Source organism: Alternaria arborescens, assembly GCF_004154835.1.
Source record: "Alternaria arborescens strain FERA 675 chromosome Unknown contig_17, whole genome shotgun sequence".
Classification (NCBI taxonomy): Eukaryota; Fungi; Ascomycota; class Dothideomycetes; order Pleosporales; family Pleosporaceae; genus Alternaria; species Alternaria arborescens.
The window spans coordinates 268,651-292,226 of NW_021167872.1; the positions used below are offsets into that span (position 1 = coordinate 268,651).

The 23,576-nt window shown below is 51.0% G+C and overlaps 6 protein-coding genes across 6 annotated transcripts; 4 read left to right on the forward strand and 2 right to left on the reverse strand.

Moving 5' to 3' along the window:
* Positions 1–4,086: 4,086 nt before the first annotated feature.
* On the forward strand, positions 4,087–7,758 carry AA0111_g7517 (hypothetical protein; the record flags this gene model as incomplete). Its single annotated transcript, XM_028653862.1, has 1 exon — positions 4,087–7,758. One exon carries the CDS (start codon positions 4,087–4,089, stop codon positions 7,756–7,758), a length of 3,672 nt encoding a protein of 1,223 aa, XP_028504893.1.
* Positions 7,759–9,978: 2,220 nt separating this feature from the next.
* On the forward strand, positions 9,979–10,655 carry AA0111_g7518 (hypothetical protein; the record flags this gene model as incomplete). The annotated part of the gene is made up of 3 exons (XM_028653863.1): positions 9,979–10,065; positions 10,198–10,339; positions 10,396–10,655. 3 exons carry the CDS (start codon positions 9,979–9,981, stop codon positions 10,653–10,655), a joined length of 489 nt encoding a protein of 162 aa, XP_028504892.1.
* A 187-nt stretch (positions 10,656–10,842) lies between these two features.
* AA0111_g7519 (hypothetical protein) lies at positions 10,843–11,946 on the reverse strand (the record flags this gene model as incomplete). Its single annotated transcript, XM_028653864.1, has 1 exon — positions 10,843–11,946. One exon carries the CDS (start codon positions 11,944–11,946, stop codon positions 10,843–10,845), a length of 1,104 nt encoding a protein of 367 aa, XP_028504891.1.
* A 2,672-nt stretch (positions 11,947–14,618) lies between these two features.
* AA0111_g7520 (hypothetical protein) lies at positions 14,619–15,736 on the forward strand (the record flags this gene model as incomplete). The annotated part of the gene is made up of 3 exons (XM_028653866.1): positions 14,619–15,101; positions 15,298–15,492; positions 15,545–15,736. The coding sequence occupies 3 exons, from the start codon at positions 14,619–14,621 to the stop codon at positions 15,734–15,736; spliced, it is 870 nt and encodes a 289-aa protein (XP_028504772.1).
* A 913-nt stretch (positions 15,737–16,649) lies between these two features.
* AA0111_g7521 (hypothetical protein) lies at positions 16,650–19,434 on the forward strand (the record flags this gene model as incomplete). The annotated part of the gene is made up of 5 exons (XM_028653867.1): positions 16,650–17,183; positions 17,253–17,611; positions 17,670–17,836; positions 17,887–18,761; positions 18,817–19,434. 5 exons carry the CDS (start codon positions 16,650–16,652, stop codon positions 19,432–19,434), a joined length of 2,553 nt encoding a protein of 850 aa, XP_028504773.1.
* Positions 19,435–19,859: 425 nt separating this feature from the next.
* AA0111_g7522 (hypothetical protein) lies at positions 19,860–22,892 on the reverse strand (the record flags this gene model as incomplete). The annotated part of the gene is made up of 1 exon (XM_028653868.1): positions 19,860–22,892. The coding sequence occupies one exon, from the start codon at positions 22,890–22,892 to the stop codon at positions 19,860–19,862; it is 3,033 nt and encodes a 1,010-aa protein (XP_028504774.1).
* Between the last annotated feature and the right edge of the window lie 684 nt (positions 22,893–23,576).

The following is a 23,576-nucleotide window of genomic DNA, read 5'->3' on the forward strand; positions in this document are numbered from 1 at the left end:
GCATGAGGCAGAGCTGAGTTCCAGTCGTCGGGGGCTTTACTGTCTGGCGTACAATAAATCGGCTTCCCCTCGCTGTTCAACTGCTCCTCGAAACTGATGGCGTGACCTGTTTCTTTGCCAGCAGGGCCAAGATAGCTAGGGGCCTGTTGGTCAACCAGTACATCTTTGACCTAGTTGGCATATACTTACGACATCCACGTTCTTATACCATCGGATACGATCGGCAGGGCGGCTTTGCGAACTTCCTCCATTTGATAGCAGTACGGGATGACGGCCTTGTTGTCCGAGTTACGCGGCCATCTCACTGGAGCTCTTCCGGCAGGACCAGCAAACATATCAGTCGCGCCTTGACCGTTTTGACCAAGATAGGCCTGAGTCTCATCGAGATACTGAGCCCAACTGGCCGCCCTTGTACCGTTTTCAAAAGTGGGAAGGAGAATACACAGGAGAAAATGTCATTGGGACCCGGCTTATGCTTGATCACACCTGCACTTGCGAGCGCTACAAACTGTAGGAGATTTGGTCGCATCTTGGTAGACCATAAGCCAATCGTGAGTTGAGATAGGAACAGGGAAAATAAGGTATAGAGTAGACTCGCGAGCAGCACTCTTGACGAGCGTGCGTTTGGAGGCCACTTAGTGGGCCCAAAACTGGGTGGGTGAGAGTGAAAGTGATAGCGAGACGACGTAGTGACACGGCTGTACAGAGCAGAGGGAGAAAGATGTTAACTGAAATTCCGTGATAGTGATTCCAAGACACGCTTTTCTCTGCTCCACTCGCGGCCCTAGAGAAACGGAGGATGAAAGACGTCAACCTAAACCATATCATCATTTTTCTTCCTGTATTCAGGTAAACGTCGACTTAGATCACAGTTATCCAGCTCTTTCTGACTGAATGGAAGATCAATCGCCACATACACATGTTTTCACTTAACAAATCTTCAAACATCGCTGATAGCTAAGACATTCTTCGACGCAGTCGAAGCGCCCTCCAAACCTAAAAGAGACAACATCACAAGTGTATAGAGCATAGCATGACGACAAAGCAGATTAAGACGAAAGCAAAACCGGACGCCCAAAAGTCGACACTACCATACCCCGGATACAACGAGACACTATTGCTAGGTTCAGAGTCGGGTTTTTGTCGGTCGAGACTTACCACTATTACATACTAAAGCGCGTTACTTAGATTGGGAACAATTAAGATCCCCGCACTGACACGGCACGACCCTGCTCACCAAACACGTTGTCCGGGAAGATCAACGGAAATTATCTAGGTTTGTCATCTCGGCCCTTGTAATTATGACAAAATTTTGATTTCCTGACGGATCGATCGCGAGATGCTACCGCAACTTTAGAACAGAATCTGCAATTTTATTTTCGTTTCTCTTCTTGGCAGGGAGATGATACTTAGTGACTGGAGCGGTAGTGACGTTGACGGCGCCAATGACACTCACAGCTCATCTTGTAGGTCCTGATGTCCTGATAGTGACATACTAAATCGTCCTGATGACCACTCAGGACAGAATTTGTAGACAGATGTAATAGTGAGAACGAGCGAGTGGAGTAGGGTCTCAGCTTCTTTGCGAGCGTGACCTGTATTGTTACGTTTGATAGTCCAGAGCCTGGTAAGCCAGACCCGCTGTCAAAAATAACGGTGATGCTGGCTTGCAGCGATGATGCTTGGGTGACCATGTTTGAGGGAGCCTATGAAGCTGTTCGGACCGCATTGAGGCGTTCGCTGGACATGGTGTACGGGAGTATGAAACAATCGTGGGGTCGTCTGGTAAGGCGGCGTGAGCTAGATCTGAAACCCGGTCAGATAGTTGCCAAAAGTACCATCGCGTGTGGGATTGTCAACATGGCTTCCAATATACTAGACGCGTCGTTGTCGCGTGTTACGGGGTGGTGGCAGCAAATGGGGTGTGGGTGTCTCACAGGGCTGGTGTAGCGCCGATCCTACAGTAATTTCGCGGACGGCCTGGAGATGATCATCGTCAGCGTATAACGGCAGGCGGCGGATGAGGGGCAATTTGCTCACCTCGTGGCACCGATGCAATGGATTAGGTCCAGCCCGGGCTATTCATTTCGGTATACAAGTTGAAACTTGAAGAAAAGTTAATAATATATAGAACATCTCAGACGGACCATAGGTATTGTACATGCAGAAAGAGGACGCGCTTATCTGCAGTAAGCTCAGCAGTTGCTAAATCACAGCCAAATCAAGTAAACCATTGGTTGAGAATGGAAGAATCAGCCATGCCGGCATATGGGCCGCATGGCACATGCAGTAGTGCAGCTTGCACGTGAAGAAAACGCCGACGTTCATATTAGGCAATCAGCCTTCAACGTTCCGAGCAGAAGGGGAGGCATGCCCGTTCGGAACCGCAGACAGGGGCGGGCTGACGGTAGAAAGACGGCCACACGGGAGATGACACGACAGTTGGACCAGGTGTACGGATACAAATCTGGCCGGGCCCGGTATCGCGATAACAGAAGACCAATTGAGTTGTTTCGCTCGAGAGTCGATCAGGAGGAATGCTCGAGCATGGTTCTGCACTGATGGTAGTACTTGGAAAGGGGAGGTATGACAGCAGCAGGCGGTTAGGCCAGGGGAAAGTGAGAAAAGGCCACCGGGACCATGACTAGGAGGCTGGGTGATTCGCTCGCTTCATTGTGCGTCCCGAGGTTAGCGGCTTCAGGTACGCGATGGGCGTTTGGTACTTCTGGGTCGCCTCCCCGCATACTTTTGGCTACCCATGTATGAGGCTGGCGATTGGATAGTATATTTTGTAGCAGCTGCAGAGCTGACAGGTGCAGAGGCAAACCTGACGTTGGGTCGCGGCAAGACGACAAAAGCAAGTCGATGGAGGCTACACAGAGGATGCAGGGATGGGTCAGCCCCTCCCGACGCCTGCAAGGTACCGCCCAGGGCAGAACGCTGATTGGACAGAGCGCCATGGTAGCATAATGTCCCTCGCCATGTTCATGATACTTTTTGTCGTTGCGGCAGCTGGATATGGCGGGCCAAGGGCTATCATGAGAACGTGCGTGGGTGTCCTGGAGACTGTGGGGTGAGTGCGCATTTGTTATTGGAAAAGGAAAGAATGCCTCTGCGACGCGTCCGAGGAGGCAGGAGCGACATCTGACAAGGGAAGGCGCAGGTCTGACGGGGAAGAAGCGTCTGCGCTAGCAAATGACCGTTTGATCACGTCGCTGTATCTTCACTCTGCGTGTCGCCCGCATCCCCTGGGACGGCGCGGGTTTTGGGCTCAGCGGCGCAATCATGGCCGTCAGACTTCAGCCAGCCTATCGAGCGGATGCTGGCCCGCGCGTTATGGCGTCTCTCTTCTCCCTGCACCGCGACGCCCATGCACAACGCGGAAATGAGGCTAGTGGAAATTGATCCTTGTACCATGTGAGTGTGCTTGTCACTCCCCCAGAGGCCCAAAGAGTGCATACCCACGTCGACCCGCTCCTCGAAGCATCTTTTCGGTCGGGAGATCTGCTCTCTGCATTCTTTTCCTTCACCACGCCAGCACTCCGCAGCGCGCGTGCATTCACTCCTTGACCTGTTGTCTCCAGCTATACACGCTCCTTAACTTTTGCTATAATCTATTGTTTTGTACTTTTTGCCGCCAACCGAGCCATCCAAAGACGCCCGCGCTCAAGCACGCCTGCAATCGCTGCACGCCTTCCTTTTCATCCCGAGCTTCCTCCTTCGCCTCTTGCCGACATTACATTCCCCCGTGCCTAGGACACTCTTTCAGAAAAACACTGCTCGCGATCGACTGCACTGTTGTTTTTGGCCCCGCTACATGTTCGCGTCTGCTCTTTCCTCCCAGCCCGAGTCGCCTTGCTCTCACCTTCCCCACTCATCGCTCGACTGCGCCTGCCCACCCTCCGCAGACAAGGTCCGCTCCAGATTGGTTAGCGCACAATCGTCGCTATAATCCAGTCTAATCGTTGCCACCAGTAAGAAGATACCTCCTCTCGTCTACACTGCCAAGGCGCCCGCCGTTGCCTCTTGCCTTCTCCAGATGCAATGGCGCGTTCGAATCTTTTTGCTAATAACTACCAGGGCATCATGAATCGTTGGCTGAACAGGAAGAAGGATGGCAGTGAGGATGTGGCCGCTGCAAAGAAGACAAAGAAGGGCAAGAAGGGTCAGGAGGAGCCCAAACCAGAGTTCGATCTCAGTGCCGCGCTTCCCAAGGCAGACGACTTCCGGACAAGTCTAATCATGCCTGGCCTATCTACCCGCTTCAGCATGTTGAAGGAGCAAGACGACCCAGACTCCAAGATCGGCAAGGCCAGCGACGACAGTGTACTACAACCGAAACGCCAATCACGCCTCCACGAGTTTGGTTTCGTCCCCGGTGGTCTCTCCGATATCGCCGAAGTCTCCTCCCTCAATGGCTCTATTCGCCCGCCCTTTGCAAACGAGCGAACCAATTCTTTCGACAGCAGCAGAGACGACGATGGCTCCGGTAGCATGATGAGCAGAGCTAGACCTGGCGAGGGCAACGTCTTGTTTGGAGGAAGGCAGAAGATCTACATGATCTCTAACAGTAACGCTAAGGGTACTGGACGGACACTATACGACGACGACGTCAACATGTCAGCATACCAACGACTTCGACAAGAAGAAAAGGAAAGGCTGAGGCAACAAGCGGAGGAAAACGAGGGTCAGCATTCTGAGCCATCTAGCCCTACGGAGCTCAGTCGTAAGAGAGAGACTTCATCATCCACCAACTCAGGCACAGTGAACACGCGTACGTCCACGGCTGCGACATCAATAGCATCACAAGGTACCAACTCCGTAACAGCATCCTCTCCTGCCTTTCCGCCCGCAGGTGCCCCTATGACATCCCCCGATCTCAGTAAATCGACGACGAAACGGAGACTCTACGATCAAGGGCTGGATCAGCAAATTCAAGAGCAACAGTCCTCGGCCATGAACCGTCTCAATTCCATACAACGGGCACGTGCGCCAACCGGTCGATCAACACCACCAATTTCCATAGCGCAAGCACGGTCTGCCACCAATCTCAGCGATCGCTTCGCTAGAGGACCAGGCTTCCGCTCAGATAGCCCCAATTCGCTCCAATACCCGGGCGTGAGCAGGAACAACTCGTCTGGTGCGTCGAGTCCCGTCCTCGCTCGTCCACAATCGCCGGCTCTGGCAAGTCCCGTCATCAGCGACAGTGAGGAGGCACACACTCTCAATGCAGCGCTTCAGCCCAATGACCGAGGCAAAGCCACGGCCATGGGAACTTTCAATAAACCCAAGGCAGCTTTTAGCGAAGAGCAGTACGCAGAGCGCCTGCGCCATATGCAACAGGACCGCGAAGGACGCAGCACACCGACTAATAAAGTTGAAAAGTCCCCGCCGCGCAAGCCTACCTTGAGAGAGCGTGCAGAACAGCAGAGGCGCAAGCGAGCTGAAAGTGACGCAAGGGAGCGGTCGAGCTCTGAGTCGACTGTTGAGCCTAGTCAAGCACCGTCAGCATTCTCCAGGTTCCAAGCTGCCGCAAGCCAAATGAGAACCACAGGCCCAGCAACACCGAGCTCACCACCAACACAGCGTCTTCCAGAAGTCCCACATCAGCGCTCAGATAGCAACAAGGCAACTTTCTTCAGCTCGCCCGATTCCAGTGATGCAGAGGACGAGGCCCAGAAACTGACGGTTCCTCATCCGATGGAGCCCACCCGCCGATTTGACAACCTTCCTGTAGCGACTGGACCTGCACCTTCAATATTTGAGCATCCTGCTCTCCGCTCTCGAACAACATCTGAGGAAGAAGTATCTCGGACAGGTCCTGCGTCGTACAGCCCTGCGCTGACCCAAGAAGCGTCTCCTCGTCCTGATGAGACGGTCAAGGTGGACGGTACGGAGGTTGACTCCCCAACATTAGGTCCTGACAACGGCGGACTCAGTGGGATGATACGGCAGCACCTCCGTAACATGAGCAATGTGTCTTCAAACTACGGAGAACCAGGCCCACCAATGATGAGCCCACCGATGGGACTTGCCATCCATACGCAAGAGTTTGGCCTCCAACGCCGCCAGCCAGGATCCGAATCAGTCACACCTGCACCATCGACCTACAGCCATTCCAACCCATGGGACTTGGATGACATTGACAACCCGTACCGCGACGAGAGTGGCAAGATGAACTCAGACGGTTCGATCAACGGACAGGATGCGACGCCTCTTGTCATGAGTGCTACCGAACCAAATCCTGCGGCTCCTTGGGACCTTACTCCACGAAGGACCCACGAACGAATTGCCAGCAATGAGACAGAGGCTGATCACGAGGCTTTTCAACGGGATCTCGCTCAGAGGCAGCGCTTGATACAAGAGAACCTTCGCGCAAGGGCTGAAGGCCGGTCAACAAGCCCAGCACCAGGCGGACCCTCTGGCGGATTGAAGACTGCTTTGAACATGCTCCGTGCAAAGTCGAGCCGGGAATCATTCGCCACAGTCGATGTTTCAAACAAATCGGTGAGGAAGCTTGCTCTTGGGGGAACTTCAGCGAATGTTAGCAGCACCTCGCTCGTTGGCCTTCAAGGTGATGTGCCTCCACTGCGACCAAAGCAGTCTCGAGTACTGCAGCAAAGTGAGCAGGACGCACAACGAGAGTTGGAACATCGACAGCGATCAGCAACAGAAAGCAGCCGGACTGGTCGCCCAACAGGCAGGTCTCCACAAGCATCGACCAGAAGTTCAACACGAGAGCGCTCAAGCTCAGGAACATCATCAGGCCGCTCTCGAAGCCGCCCTCGCCCTGATCAATACCGTGACGATCTGGATCAGGCGATGACCGAGGGATCCCGTGGCGCGTATCCTCCTAATACAATGCCATCACTTCCTGGTTACGTTGCTCATCCCACACCCCCACTTCCTGCCGAAAGGCCGTCACTGGATTCTCAGGGTCGTATGCGATCGCGTAGCAACAGTAAAACTGCTGCAGCAAATTACTTCGAATCGAAGCATCTTCACCCCATCCAAACCAACAATGGATCAAGTCAGAATTCTCGCCTCCCTCCTCCACAAGGCAAGTTCTCTCCGGGAATACCAATTTCTCCACGGCCGTCCCCAGGTGGCTTCAACAATGGCAGCGCCAACGCCTTCTCGCACCCAACCTCTCCAGTACCTCCGTTCTCCGCCAACCATACTCCTCCCGTTTCGAACCCCACCACTCCCAGCACAACTGCTTTCAACCCAAGTACTGTGCAGCCGTTGACTAAGACTGGAGTTCTACGGAAGAAGTCAATCGCGAAGTCTGAGATTTCAGAGCCTGTGTTTCTCTCCACAACATCTTCCATTGACACAATCAACCTTCCAGCTGGTGCTTCTCTGAAGAATGGTATGGAGAATGACGCACCACCCGTTCCGCCAATCAACCCTATGAGAAGACGTTTCGGATTCGGTCGCACTGAGAATCAAAGCCCAACAGGACCATCACCTTACGATCCTGCCGTACAGCCTGGTATGGAGGCACCGCGAGCCCCTTACGGCGAGCCCCTCCGCACAAACTCGTCTGACGGACTGATGAACCAGTCTCAGCAACCAAAAGGCAGGTTGCGTAAGGCGTCAAGCGAAGGCAGAAGTCTACGTGGAAACGCCCAGAGCCAGTTTGGACCATCCCCAGCTATGCCTCAGAACGGGTTCACTATGCGCAACAACTCGCCTCCACGTCCTACAAACGGCCCTGCTGGTAGCCAACAGTCTATGGAAGGAGGCATGTTTTAGATGGCCACTTCATGAGTTTGACATCTGACAGTTCTGTCGACATTTCAATATTTGCGATCAAAAGCGAACCTTTTTCGATTTTTTGGCACATTTGCAAAATCTTTTCTCTGTCTGTTTGCCTTCAGTCCATAGGTTCGCCGTGTCTGAGACCACGGCTATTTTCTTTCCTTAATTTCTTTTCATTTTTTTGGCTTCCGGCTCAGCAATATACCTTCCGTCCTGCGACTTCTCTTTGCAAAGATCTCTTTTAACGATCAACGATAGGGTTCTGGCTAGATTACAACCCTCACCGGGCTGGACACGGTGTTTTTGGAGGTTGGCAATCGCATTGAAACAAATTTGAGTACATTCAGTAGAGTCGGGTTCGGGAGGATTGCATGTTTATCGGAGTCGAAATGTACTGCTAGTCACTACAGCCCTTTCACGGGCTCGCTAGGTTTCCGGTTCAGCATCTGCTGCCGGACTTGCGTCAGCCAATATGGTGTTGAATGCAACTATTACACCGCACAACATCCGTCTCATGAGCAGAACTTTTCTAGTCTCAAGTCTATTGATCAGAACGACTGGAGACAAATTGCATCATTGCCTACTTTGTCTCAACCCAGCGCAGACTGTGGGAAAGTATTCAACGGCCACAATGATGCTGAAACCCCCGCGTTCAGTGTTTGGTCTGATCCATTTACCGTGCCGCCTTCCCGGTTTCATCGCTGCCGTCATCACGCATCACCAACGGCGCAGACACCATCACATTTGGAAAAGCTGAAAGCATGATTCCATTGCTACGCAAAAGCAATATGAGACATGATACTATTGATCTGCAAGGACGAGCGACTCACAGGCTTTGTGTTTCAGGTGCCGCACTGGGGGACGTGCGCGAAATCGAGAACGTTGGATCGTCGCTCCAGAAAGCGACTCACGAACGATAGGCTCGAGACGAGGTAGAGTGGTTCTATCGATATCGTGAAGAAGCTTGAAGGAAAGGAGACTGGAATTTAGATTCCGCAACCACGACGAAGAGATTAGGATCGGTGTGAGGAGAAAAGGGATATGGGTAGGGATCGTGATCTAAGTCTGCATGCCGCTTATCGCGTACCTGCATCCTTGGATCCTTCGCGCGTGGCTGTCCCTTGCCGAACTCAATTAGGACTCCCCATTTACCCATCGGCATTTTTTGCCTAGATAGTGGATCCCAATCTTGCGCAAAAAGATCTCTTCATCCTTTGTGGCTTGAACACGATTTCGTCAGAGCGCAAAGTGCCACTACAAATGGATAAGCTGTTTCCGATGAATATTGTGCATGTGCAGCCCACTCTATAGCGATGCGCTACGCCACTAACCCGTTCGAACCGTCGACGGTACCTTTCCCATCCGCATGCCAAGACGACATACTTCTTCCTAACGCAGGGTCGGCGTCTGGTGCCGCACCAGCGAACGCAGGCTGCCCGAAGCAGTCGTCATGCAGCAAAAGCAAACAAGAACAGGCAGGATACGTGAGAAATAGACAACTACCAGAAACGCAGCGTGCCTTCATCAGGTACACTATCCCCCCACATTCACTACAACAAAGCCTGGAGCCTCAGCAGCATGCCTGCCAAAACATAAATGATACAACTCCGCAAGGAAGCTGATTGGTCTGGCGAGTAAGAATCGCACCGTTGCGTTGACGCAGATAAAAGCAAGGACGCGATTCCTCCACCCTTCTCCACTGCTGTGCCACCACGCCGCCTGACCAACGCTAAAGGACCGCAAGCTCGGCGCCATCCCAAACTCTAACTGCAACCTAACTCTTCATCCGAGGCATATCACGCACCTATGCGAGGCTCATGGTCGCAGTCCGGCCCTCGTAACTCGACAGAATACACGCATCTAAATGGTGTAGCTAACGTAAACGCATTGTGCAGATCAAGGAACGTCGAGAAGAAGGGAGGGGAAATGGTCAACCGAGCCTGTAAGGGTGGATCGCGGCAATCCCTGAGACGATCATCGGGTACTCCAATATTAATCTCCACGAGTCTTGTCCTATGGAGTAAGCTTGCACCTAGCCATTGGTGACCAGGCTAAGTTGAGACATCTGTTACCCTTCTTACTAGTACATAGGTCCCTCTCTCCCCATCGTTTCTCGCTCAACCCTGTTCATCCATCCGTCTCTTCGAACATCTCACCTATACTCCATATTACCTTTGCCGCAGTCCCTACAGCCACTTATACCACATAATCAAGATGCGTTTCCAGGCCACCGTTCTTGCCGTTGCGGCTTCGCTTGCCTTCGTTGGCGCTCAGGATTTGAGCGGTATCCCGCAGTGCGCTGTATGTTACCTTCTCCACATTCATTGTTGATCCGATGCGATTTCGGTAATCGCAACGAGATAGCTCCACATCTTTTGAGCCGACTGCAGTGCATCTTTATTCGAGACGTATAACTAACACAATAGTTAATAGATTCCCTGCTTCGTCGCCGCTCTCCCTGGCTCCAACTGCGGCGTCACAGACACCAAGTGCCAGTGCACCAGCGGTCGTTCCGCCATTGAGAACTCTCTCCTCACTTGCGCGCCCGAGCGATGCCAACCGGCTGAGATTTCCAGTACGTTGATACCTCTATTTGCATCCATCCCATGTCCATACCTAATCGTATCCTAGGCCTTGCACCCGCCGTCTCTTCCCTCTGCGGTGCCGCCGGTGTAACCCTCTCCGACATTCCTACCGCAGCAGCATCCTCCGGCTCCGCTGCCGCCACCGGTTCTGCATCCACCAGCCAGGTTAGCGGAAGCCGCACCATGAGCGGCTCTGGTTCCCCCACTGGCTCCCAGGCCGCTGAGCAGACCGAGAACGCTGCCGCAGGCAAGCTTGCCAGCTACGGTGTTGTCGCCATGGGTATGGCCGCTGTTTTCGGATTGTAGAGAGATTTTGGCTTTGGGGGGGAGAATGAAATATCGAGATGGCGCGTCTTGGTAAATTAAGATTTTGTAATTCAGCGGTCGCTTATACGTTGTTGGACCGCACAGATACCGTCTTGTTCGTTTGAATTGTCGTATCCTAAATACCTTGCGTCAAAGCATTGTGATGCCAATTGGTTTCGTATGCTGTTCAGGCAGCTTCCAATGCACTAATCCACTTGCCAGACCATATTGTGAACTCATCATCTTCACCATTCCAACTCTGTTTGACCAGCTCAATCGCGCTCTTAGCCTCACCACAACATTTATCAAGTGTTTGTTTCGCCTCATCTTCGTCCAGATCATAGAATGCACCTGCAATGTCGTCGACCGTCTCGGGTATCGTCTTGAGGGTGTTCATAAGTTCATCGAGCCTTTTGCAGGGTGTCGAGGTGGTACCGTCCGGGGCTGCAGTTGGTTCGAGTATGGATGACGCAGGATATGTCTTTAACCTCCTCTTGACCAGTGCTTGGTATAGCATACCTACCATCTTCAGCTTCTTGACACTGGTGTCTAGAAGTTGCTTTAACTCCTTGTCATCCTTGCCAATCTTGTTCGAAGCGCCGAAGATCTCGTCTTCATCGTCACTGCCTTCTGCTCCATCGTCGTCATCTTCAACGTCCTCCCCCCATTCTTTCAGCTCTTCGATCGCATCCAGCAGAACTGCTCGTAATTCCTGCGCCTTCTTGACCACCAGTCCGACAACACCGTCTGTGCACAACTTTATCAGCGCGTCGCATGCATCCCATAACACACCAGTGGAAGATAAGACTTCTTGTTTCTCGCTCTCAGTCGGACCTTTATCTTTGCCCTGCATATCTTGCCTCTTCTCTGCCATCTTCAAAATTATGACAAGAACCTCTCCCCATGTCCCCAGTAACCTCCTCACCTGCGACTTGACTTCCGTGCGCATTATGTTCCCGATGTCACCCTTCTGACCCTCTTGTGGTACGTATGAGGCGGCAGCCACCAAGCTGTTTAGCGGGCCTGAGCTCACATCGCCAATCTTCGCTATGATGGCCGAGGGAGTGAGAGGTGGGTTTATGAGGAGGAGCGACAGCGTGGTTGTATGCGATTTTAGGAGTGTTGTCGACGCTTTGATGACATCAAGAGGATTTGCTATCTCAGTCGCCGAGGCATCGGACTTTGAAGTGATGTCTTTACTGGGCGCGAGAGAGGATTGGAAGTGCGTGAGGAGTGCTTGCGTGGTTTTGGTGAGATCAATAAGTGTGCGCAAGTCTTTTGGCTTCGACATTGCGACGGGCTTGCTGAGTATGACCTTGAGCAGGTCTTGTTTCTTGAGCGATACCAAAATGACTGACAATATGTGCGTCGTTCACAAGCCAAAGACTTTAGACTGTATCAAAATTTTGGTGGGGCAGTGACTCTTAGCGGGGTACCTGGGTAGCTCCGTCATAGCGGACACACTCCGCACACATGGCTGCAACAACCAACATCTCCACATCACTGTCCTTCCATGATCCCATCGACCTAGTTCTGAATCGAAATCTGGTGTGCGAAAGACATTTCGATACCAACCTCGTCGTTGCTGCTTTTCGGTCAGAAACCCTACGATACGAAGCCTGTACTCGAGGCAGTAATTTGCGGAAAGTAGACTCTATGTACTGCATTCAGGAAGTGCTTGGACGAGATAATGTGCCACCTATGCATGTAATCATGTATAAGTAGGCAGAATCGAGTTCAAAGTCTGCCCCGGCATCTGCTGAGATCACCACATGGCGCTGACCCCGCCCTCATGCTGCTCAGAGCGAGCCTCACCAATCGGGCACACACACTAGAGGATGATGGCTGAATCGCGCAGCTATTGATATTCACCGGAATCACAGACTGACCAGTAGTAGCTTGCTACATGTCATCTCATGACCCTCCATTACAGGTGCATTCATTACGGCTTGCATCAAGCAATTAAGCCTAGATCGTATCATTCGTTGATTAGATCCGAACGAACTAGACAGCCTTACGATCCGGATTTGAAGGACTGTTGATGATACCAGTCAAGCAGAGCCGCACGAAGCAGGACATACCAGTCTGGTGTATATCTGTTAGCCGTGGATATGCGAAGGACAAAGGTCTCAGACTGCCTTGGAACTGCAACGTTCTTCACCGGTTTGATGTTACTGTCCATCAACCCCGGATTCAATCACGCCTCGATACTGCCCTTTTGCCTCCTTGATACATAGCACTCGATGTCTTACGTGTGGGATACATTTCCGGAGTATCGCCTCAACCAGGCAGACTTGCAAGCGTACCTGACTGAATTGTATGGGTCGTATAATTTCTTCATCCAAGTATGATTTCCAGAAGTTTCAAATGGCGTAGGCTGAGCAAGGCTTGCAGGTCGTCAATGGGGAATACAAATTCTGGATTCCCAGCTCGCTAACCTCTGTATGGGCGAATTTCTGATATTAGTGTTAATACATGCCCTAACGTGCTTTCAGGATCAGCGAGCTGCTCTTAAGAGACGGCGATGGGAAGATGACTGATGAAAAGTGTTGACGAAGAGAGCGTGGGGCTATATGTTAGACATGCTCGTGCGCAGGGCTTAGCAGGATTTGGTTACATTCGTCTAGGGCAGCACACCGGACTCGGGACTCGGGGCTGTGATCATCTCCAGTGATGTTATATAGCCTGGTTTACCCATTTCCCTCGGGAACGAACTTTCCATACTTTATCAATTGGTTTTAGTAGTCGCAATGGATAAATTCGTTCTATCCTGTGAAGGGTTCAGGGAATACCCGACGAATCTTACACAGCGCAGCGCCCTCACACACAGCACAGCAGGATACCTTGATCGAATCAGAAACCAATCCAAAGACCTCTTCCGAGACGTCCAAGACACCAGAGTGGGAGTTGATTTTCTCGATTACCATGAAGCAGACCATCGTAAGCAGCCTATTGCCAGCTGCGATCTGATCTTCTAACCATGCACAAGGCTATAGCTCGGCATGCATCAAGGATCAGCGTGAATTGGAACTCATTCTAGGCTTTAAACAACCAATGAAGCCTGAGACTGTTGATCCAAGGTGCCGGTTCATGTTAGCGAACGTTACTATCCTTTGAGACTCAGCTGATGACGATAGATTCTTAACAGCAGGCCAAAGCCGCGCACCGCTGCGGATCACGCATGACATGTTCAGCTTTCTTTGTACGTTCTACCAGGTGCCTCCTTCGTTTCTAGACTTCGTCTTTCCCTTCGGACTAAGGGAACACGCACAAGACTTCCATTTCAGTGGGCTGAGAGACGAATCGCTGTTGGCTTCGTATGACAGAGCTTGCGTACTGTCCGAACTAGATCGTTCGGGAAGATACATTCGCTTCTGTTACAACCTAAGATCAGTGGAACCATCGCAAAGTCAGTCAAAGTTACCGTGGTCCATTCGCCAGTGTGCTGTATATCATACATTCGACGTAGAGAACGGGCGAACGTCCTGGATCATCGTCAAAGGAAACAAGAATATCAAGAATCGTTTGACTGAAGCGTCAGAAAGACAAACATATGGTGGTAACTCTCTCAATCCTCGCAGCGATGCGTTTGCAGCATCCCTTGATACGCATCTTTTGCTATGCAACTGGTCCGGCGAGAATTGGCGATGGTATATCAACGATCTGGAAGATCAATTGCAGACATTAACAAGAGGGGTATTGGCATTTCAGGTTGAGAAAACTCCGACACCACTGTCATCGCCTCCTTTATCAGATGTCACAAGTCCACGCCTCAGCATGGGACCATTTCGCAGCTTGTCACAGATGTCTCCAACAAGCCCTCCATCGCGATCTTTCACACTGCCACCAGTTTGGACAAAACGATCCCCGAATCGATCAAATACTATGCAATCAAGTCCACATCCCTGTACACGATCGCTGATGGGCAATGTTAATGACAACTTGTGGACATCGGTCCCAACAATGAACTCTCCTCCAAAGGCAAGGCAATGGAAGTCAGCTATAAATGATTTTCGCAGTGCACTGAAACAGCCGTGGCGCCTTGACACGACCAACGACAGCCCGGTCTCCGGAGATGAAAAGCGGTTGTTACCATCTTCTGAAAGGTTATCGCCTCCAGAGCTACCACCGTCTTTTTCCGCCAGTGATTTGGATAAGACACCTGATATATTCACCTTTAGAAATCTTCAAGACATACAACACATTGAAGAGAAGGCACAAGAAGCTATGCTTGTTTTGAAGTTGAACACAGATGTTCTTGAGCAGCTGAGGCTGCAGTATGACGAACTCACAAAGCATGGAGAATTTCCTCAAGAAATTCGTGACGACTGCAGAGCCAGCCTTCATCACTTTTCTAAAGCCGTAACTGGGGTCAAAAAAGATCTACGCATGCTGCAGTCGCGGACGGAGACACTATTGCACCTCTTGGCCAACCGAAAGTCTTTGGTAAGTAACATACTCTCGAATTCTATCCTTAATATGGGAAATGTCTGGTAAATATCCAGGCTAGACCTATGAAATCGATAAGAAAGGCCGCAGCTATCATCAGTAATGCAGCCACCAAGCACTTTCCAACAAAACGAGCAGCAAGAAAGACAACACTATACCTAGCATAGATATGTACTAATACAACGTCGCACAGGTAAGCGGTATATTGCAACATCGAAGCTCTAAAGCGAGTGAATTCTACGCAAAAGAGTCTCGAGAATGCGCAGCTCGCATGGAGACAATGACTCTGAAGATGCAAGACCTTGCCATGAAGACGAAGCAAGAGACAGTTTCAATGAGAGTGATCACCACTGTAACTCTTTTCTTCCTTCCAGCAACCTTCATCGCTGTAAGTGATCGGTAAAGTGCTTTGGGTCTGTACATCTACTGATCCTAAGCAGACTTTCATGAGCACCGACATCCTCAAATTCCAAAATGGCGAACAAGAACTACAAATACAGGGTCTGAAGCTATATTTGAAGGTTGCCCTGCCTGCGACAGCAATGACCTTCGTCGCATGGTACGTCATCTATTACTTGGCTAGAAGGGAAACTAGACAGAACGATCGGTCCGAAGTAGCTGGTGAGGCTTGATATCCTGGGTTGTCCAACCGTTGAATCGGCCAAGACTGTTTTACAAAGGGCGACATGTCCTACCATTCCAGACGTATAGATTGCAAAGGTTATTTCAACCCATGTATCGTTCGAATCAAATGTCCATGCTATTGCGTACCACAAAGTAACTTCTGTAGCCTGGCATGACTAGATAGACAAGACTTGATTTGACGGTCGACGCAATTCAGTATAGCCATCCAGTCGAGCGTCCAGGGACAAAGATCATTGTGATAGCCACTAGAAGCTGAAAGCGTGTCAAACCTGAATCACAGGCCATGGTCAGCAGTGGACCGGTGCGTCTTGGCGGGTCCACGCTGTGTCAACCCGTTTGAACTAAAGCCAACGTCGCACCCACAAAGAAGATCATTCCTGCCGTCTAATCCTCCGAATATCCATCACTGCTCATTGCCAGCACATATTTGTTTGCACTCGTCAACATACACTCATCGTGTCAGATTTGCGTTCATAATCGTGCAGGCTGAACAGTCCGACTGTTTGTCGTCCTTCCTGGTTCCGTCGGTCTGTTATTTCTAATGCTTTCCATTGTCTTTCGTCGCATCTCCTGCAGGAAATACTGTATGGTTCCAACTGGATAGTGGCATCCTCAACGAGGACGATGCCACGGTGATGCAGGTCCGGTAGATTGTGGCTTGAAGCTTTTGGCGGGGCAATGGGGTTCCCGTCTTGATCGCATTGCTTAGCGAACGACCGTAAAGCAGCTTCTGGGGCCTTAAGTTCAGCCTCGCAGCACGCACTTGCGAAATCTTCAACCTTGATTCCAGCTTACGTTTCAAGCTTCGTTCGTGCTGCTCCTCCTTCTGATCCGCTCTTGTACCTGGTGCGACTGATACCGACCGCGACTACCTGATGCGCGCCATCTCTAACGATCACTATGGCGCCCGGCACCAGTTGCGAACTCTCTGATTTCCTTGAGCACGTAGAGAGTTGCAAGCTGTTCGCCATAGCTGAATCTTCACCAACAGGCACCCAATCCATCGTGTCAGTACGCGCGCTTCACGCCTACCTTACTAAAGACAGAGTGCGAAAGCTCCTGTTATACGTCGCTAGTTCGTCCAACCATGAACACACAGTCCGGGAAAGATACTTGGTCGTATTTTCCATCCTTCTTTCGATAGATCGGGGTCCCTACATAACGAATTTCGTTCAACACGATGAGCTGGCAGATGCAAGACTGCCTTTTCATAGCCGCGGCGAATGGCCGGAAGTTTGCAGGCGTATATTTGACGAGTTTCACGAGGCGCAGTGGAAATTCTGCGCGAAACGGCTCGTGCATGGCTGGTTGAACGATACGAGGCTACACGAGGACGAGGTCGTACCCTTCAAGAGGAAGGAAGTGCTGCAAGAGGGTCCGGACTCGACTATCCTCAGGGTCGAGTTATTTGAGGAGTACAACTACCTTTTCCCGGTAGGTCAAATTTCTGAGCGCGCATAAGTCCACACTTGTGTAGCATGCTGCTGACTGCTGTGCGATCAGGATGAACCGCATAATCCCCCTACCAACGTCTTCATCCTGAAATCGTGTCCATCGAACAATACAAAGTTACATAACAATGAGGTAGAGGCTTACAGGATACTACTGAGCCACCCAAGTGGTCTGGATGCGATGCAAAACATGGCACGCTTTTATGGCTCGTGGATACAGGGTGACAACTGTTACATATTGCGTGAGTATGTTAGCGGCGGCACCCTCACGGAATTCTTCAAACGTACCGAGGCACCGACGTCAGCGAACGAGATACTGAAGTTCTGGACAAACTTCACACAGCTGATAAAGCCAATATCATCTATACACTGTCTTCCTGATCCACGCAACCATCGTTCGTTCAGAGTGGGGTGGGTGTGAACTTCTAAACTCTGCTTATTCTCGGCACAAGCTGACTGAGTTCTAAAGGTTACACAATGACATCAAACCGGACAACATTCTTGTGTCAGAGATGAACAAAGACAGCCCGTTCGATGTCTCCTACAAACTAATCGATCTGGGTCTTACTGGGTTTGTGCTAGCGAACGACCCCGAGGAGATACAGCTTCGCGATGTGCACGGCACGAAGATGTATAGTATGTTGTCATCGTGACCCGGCTTCGCTCTATTCTAACTCATCCTCAAGGTGCGCCCGAATATTTCCGTGGGGAGGATGACATGTTCAGGCAACAAAGCATCAAGCAAGCATACCCACCCAAAGACATCTGGGCCTTAGCTTGCGTAATCAGTGAAGCTGCAGTATGGTCTGTATTCGGTCAAAAGGGGCTGATTGAGTACCACAAACGGCGAGTGGAGGCGACTGACAGTATCCCATCCCTTGCAGAAACAGGTTACAGTGGCTGCTTCCATGATTCTACAAAAGTTCTCGATGTTGTAGATTTCATGCATAGGAAAGCCTACGATTCGCGCCGGGCAAATATTGATAACATTGTTAGCCATGTCATCCGTATAGTTGGTGGAATGATGGTCCAAGACCCTTCAAGAAGACCAGATGCGCTAAGAGTGTACGAAGACCTCACACGAGCTGTACAATTAGAGACACCACCAACAGCCACCACCTATACGCGACACTCTATGCCCGTCCAAATGCCTCCAGAACATCCAGCGGGATTGGGTGTGACTATCGGCACGCCTTCCATACGACTGCCTTACGAGTCGCCAGGGCATCCAATGCACCGTCCTCTAGACAGACGTGCAACGATCAGTACAAACCCTCGCGCTCGTCCACTTTCCGGCGTCTTGAGTACTGAAGAAGACGAAGAGATATCGAGACCAAGTCCTCACTTGGCGGCTTATGATGCTGCACATGGGCCGCAACAGACTCGAATATCTGGTATTAACAGCCCACTCCCACACTCTAGCGCACCTATCGGCCGGACAGATCTTCCTGTAGCTTCTGTTAATGAAGCTCTTGATTATATACGCAGAAAGAAGGCGGACTCGAGAACGCCTCCTCTACAAGGTCAAGAATGGTTGAAAAGACTACATGGGAGAGATCAGGTACTTCAATACCAATGAGTGGCTTTTGACTATCTCGCTGATTGAGCAACATTAGATCTTCCTAATCGATGATTCCGCATCCATGCAGCAACACTGGAAAGAGGTCAAGAAGGTCTTTGAAGCTCTTGCGTATCTCGTCAAACTTATGGACCCGGACGGTATTGAATTACGATTTGCTAATAGTTGTGAGCACGATGGCCGTGAGAAAAACCGTAATGGACTCATAAGAAATTTTGAGAGAGTAAAACCTGGTGGTCAGTGTCAGATGGGTATAGCACTCAACAAAATTCTCCCGAACTACTATCAGACCCCGACGAACAAACGAGGATCGTGGTATTTGCGAGCAGAGGAGAAGCCTTCAGTCAACATTTACATCCTCACGGACGGTGTGTGGTCGCAGGGTCAGGAATGTCTTTCTACGGTTCAGGATCACATTACTGGCCTAGTCAATCGTCTATCGGGGACTGGTAGACTGGAACATGTCGGTATCCAGTTCATCCGATTTGGAGATGATGAGGTTGGGAAACAGCGCCTGGATATTCTCGACAACGATAAGATGAAGTACTACGATGTTCCTAGAGACATTGTTGATACAGAGCCCTCTACTGGCAACATTTTCAAGATGCTCCTAGGAAGTACCGATGGTAACTGGGACGGACAAGATAGCGGCTGAAGCAAGCGGCTAGGTGCGAGTCGTCATAACGCTCACACAGCTTCGATCAAGTCTACGTGCAGCCTTGTACCCACTACGCGCTCACTATCCTCGGACAGTAGTCTACAAAATATCCGGCATGCCGCTTTCCTTCTCCGAAAATCTTAGGGCGAGAGGTTGCTTGTTCAGATTTGCATGGTCGGATACTTTGCATCGCCAAACATTCTCTTTTGTTTCGGGAACACTGCGCATGATACCCGGTGTGTTACGGAGTTTGCCAATGTCGGCGTTGCATTGGAGTCAGTGTCGACAAGCTCTATACACAGATCGTGCAAGGCATCATGAGAAAATTTCTTCGAGCCGTTCTAGACACACATCAGACGCCATGATTTCTACATATATATTACATCAATACCGTGACTCATGAATATCACTTCCAGCGCAACTCAGTTGTTCCGCTTGCTCTTCTCTTTCTGTTTCTTCTGCTTTTTCTTTCCCTTACCCTCCTTGCCCTCGCCATCGTCCTCACTCGCTCTCTTCCCGTTGCCATTCGCGCCCTTTGTAACTCCCTCCAGTGCGCCGTCCGCGTCCTCATCCTTGACAAGTAACTCATTCAGTGCATCGTTGAATTTTTCCAGCTCGCAGATTTCACCAATTTTGACGCGCATGTAGTCAAATGCGATGGCGACCTTCATGTCCTTGTTGCGTACTTTGATGACACGCGCATTTTCGCGGAGCGAAGACGAGGTTTCATGGGTGAGCGAAGGGATCGGTTTCGCAGGGCCTGGAGCTGGTGCTGTGGCAGATGGAATAGTGGGGTGAGTGTCCATATTGTCTGCATTTTCGATAGTGGGGTCGACTTCGGCTTCTTCGTCTTCCATGGGAACGTCTTCGGCGACTTCTTTGGGGTTGAGCAGAGGGTCCTCTTCCTCACCGTCGGTGACGGTCTGTAAGACGGGAATTTTTTGGTATCGCTGGCTGAAATGCGTGAGCACCACGGCCTTAGCATTCATCTGCGCGCCGATACCCAATGCCTCGGACGTGGTGGAATGTTTCTTCGCCTTTGCGTCACCTTGGAGCTCATCATCGAAAGTTGCTTCGTGAATGAGGACAGTTGTGTCAGTTCCAATCTTGGAGAAGTGGTAGCTCGGTCTGCAGTCACCCGAATAGCTGACTTTAAGTGGCTTTACGTCTTTGGGATCTGATGGCGAGCTCGGGAAAGTCATTGAAACAGCCATGGCTCCGTTACAATGTGCTACCTTAGCTGCTTGTATATCTTGGAACCCAAACAGTCGCTCATAGTCCTCTCTTTGCACGATCGGGTTCTCAGACACATCTTTTCCGAACGAGTTTACTATGGATAATGTCGAGCTCTTCCGTGGTTCATTGGCGGTGATTTGAAGAGGGAGGATCCGGCTGTATCCGAAGTCTTCGATTGCAGAGTACTCGCTGAGCCACTGTAGCATCCCACTGTGTGATATTACAGAAAGACCGTATGCGCTAGTGTCTATGTCGCTCGCGGAAGTATCGAGGGACTCGGAGTTGGGAACGGCATTGTGTACTACTTGGTACCATGCACGGATTACCGCCGCTGTACCCAGATGGTGATCGGCGTGTAGGTGACTGATCCAGATTATCCGCAGGTTCTTGATGATATCAATGAGCTCTTCGTAGGGAAAGACTCTTGACAGTTGACCAAGTGTGTTCTCTCCACAATCAAGGAGATAGTTGCCAATACCAGGAACCCGTACTAAAGTGGCAGACACGTTACGGTACTTAGACGGCAAAGCAGAACCTGTTCCGAGAGTCGTAACCTCAGTGTCAGGACGTGCCAATAGCTGTTTCCACATAAGCATGTCTGCGCGGTTGCTATGCACAGTTGCCTGGGCCTGTTTAGCCAACTCCAGGACTTCTGGTGGGGTCTCATTTTGTATCTCATTAGGAACGAAGAGCTTGGAGGCAGTGTCCTTCTTCAAGACAAACTTCGGCATGAGTGTAAAGGACATGCCTCGGTCAGCGGCGATGGCTCCTTTGGACAACAGCGATACTGCTGACGTGCCAGTCCTATACAGACTATTTTGTGGTAGAGAAGTGTTGTCGAACACGGGCGTAGAGTACCTTGTTGGGTCGATCTGTCCAAGACGTGTAGCCTGTGCCGCTACTGAGTCATTCGCAATACGATTTGGCGCAGTATCCAGAGACGATATTACGTGTTCCACACCGTCCATCTTATTCATAAACTCAACAAGAGTCGGATGGCCCGCGACGCCTGGACCCAGCATCCAAACGATAGCTCCAATGCCAGTCATCACTTCTGGAGAGCTAAGTTCTTCTCGCTGCAGGATGCTTTCAACGTACGCAACTGAGGGAATGTCCAGGATGGCAACACCTTGACCAGGCCTGTCAGCTCCGACAACCTGTTCTGGGGTTATGGTCTCTCCATTCGCATTCTGTACTGACTGGCCATTGGTCAGCTTTCCGAAATCAGGCCCCGGTTTAACACCTAGCGCTTTCGCACGTGCGACATCGAATTGACCACGAAATGGAAGCGACCGCACAATATACGATACACATTCTGGCGCTGGCCTAGTTGGTGGAAGAGCCAGAATGGTAGCGCCAGGCCACGGCGTCCGGGTCCAGACGGTGATATCAGGAAGAGGATCTGGGCCGCCCGGCTTTGGACCTTGGTAGGGCTCGTATCCGTGTGTGTTGGGGTTACGGACGAATATGGCTGCAGGCATTTCTACCTCGGAGATATGTCGTTCTACAAGTGTGTCCATCCTCCAATTTGAGTCAAACATGTACTTGATGGTCGCCGTCCGTATTTTGCCGTATCTTGCTTCGCGGTCTTCTGGACTCTCATTCTCAGGAGCCTGAAATTCGTCAAACGTGTTCAAGTGTGTGTCGAAGTGCTTTTGCCGCTTTTCCAGTTCAGCTTCCGCTTGTTTATCAGGTTCAGAACCGCTCGGCGATACTGACATGGCCCACACTTTGATACTTGCGTCCTCCCAGGTCGGGACTATGACACCATCCTCGTTCTTCTCAGGCGACTGCTTCACATATTCGGTAGCATTGATCGGTATGCCCTTTCTGAAGATAAATCTCCGGCATGTTGCTAGTGTATGCTTTAGGTTCGGCGGTCCGTATATGTCAAAGTGCGGTTTTGGTGGCGCTTCGCCTTTCTTTCCCCGCTCCTGAGCCTGACGAAACGATTCCATGGCTGTGGTATAAGAGCTCGTACTTGAGTCAGCCAATGTGAGCATCATGCCAATCAACCCGCCCATATTTTTCCACTCTGCCCTCCCCGTCAAGAAGAAATCCTGGGCCTTCAGCAGACGTGTGCCCTGCTGTACCATTGCCCGTTGAGTACCCTCTGCCAGATTGCCGAAAACATAGTGCTTGGTCGCCGTTCGCAGCACCAGCGTTGTGCCTGGCGTGTCAGCCGTAGGCGTTGTGACGATTTCGATGCTGCACGACATGTTTCTGCTCCAGGTGGCCTTACTATTACCCGTGGAAGCTTTTGTCTGTATACTTTCGAGTTCGGGTGGTTCGGGGATCGATTGCTGCGCGGGTTGGCATGAAATTGGTACGGATCGAGCTCGGATATGATCTTTCGTTCCGTAGCGGTCCTCTTGGGCCTGTTCTCGATCGCAGTATATCAAACGAGTGCGAATCCTTGGTCTTGCTGGATCATGGGCCTTGATCTTCTCTTGGTGTGCAATTGCAAGATCCGTCAAGGCATCGAGGGCTGAATAGTGCGGAGTGCTAGTCGCAAAGGTTCGGAAGAGAAGGCAGGATCGTTTCGGTACAGGGGCACGTCTTGAGTGGAGCGTAAAAGCAGCGTAGTTCGTATGCGCTACAAGGCGAACGCAACGTGGGCGCGATGCAAAGAACCGGACATTAGTCGTAATGGTCGTAGCACGCTTCGTGGCGCTCAGTTTGGAAGCCAACTTGACGAATAGAACGACAGACACGAGAAGTAACTATGTACAGCTTGTCGGAACAAAGAGCGTACGCAATGAGTCGAAGCGATGCGCGTCACTCTATCGCAATGCGTCAATGATTTTTAGGCGAACTGAGGCCCGTGCGAGCTAGATCGAGCGGACCGGTTCCGCGTCACTTTTGTTCTTGTCATTCATCACTCCATCTTGAAAAAGACATTA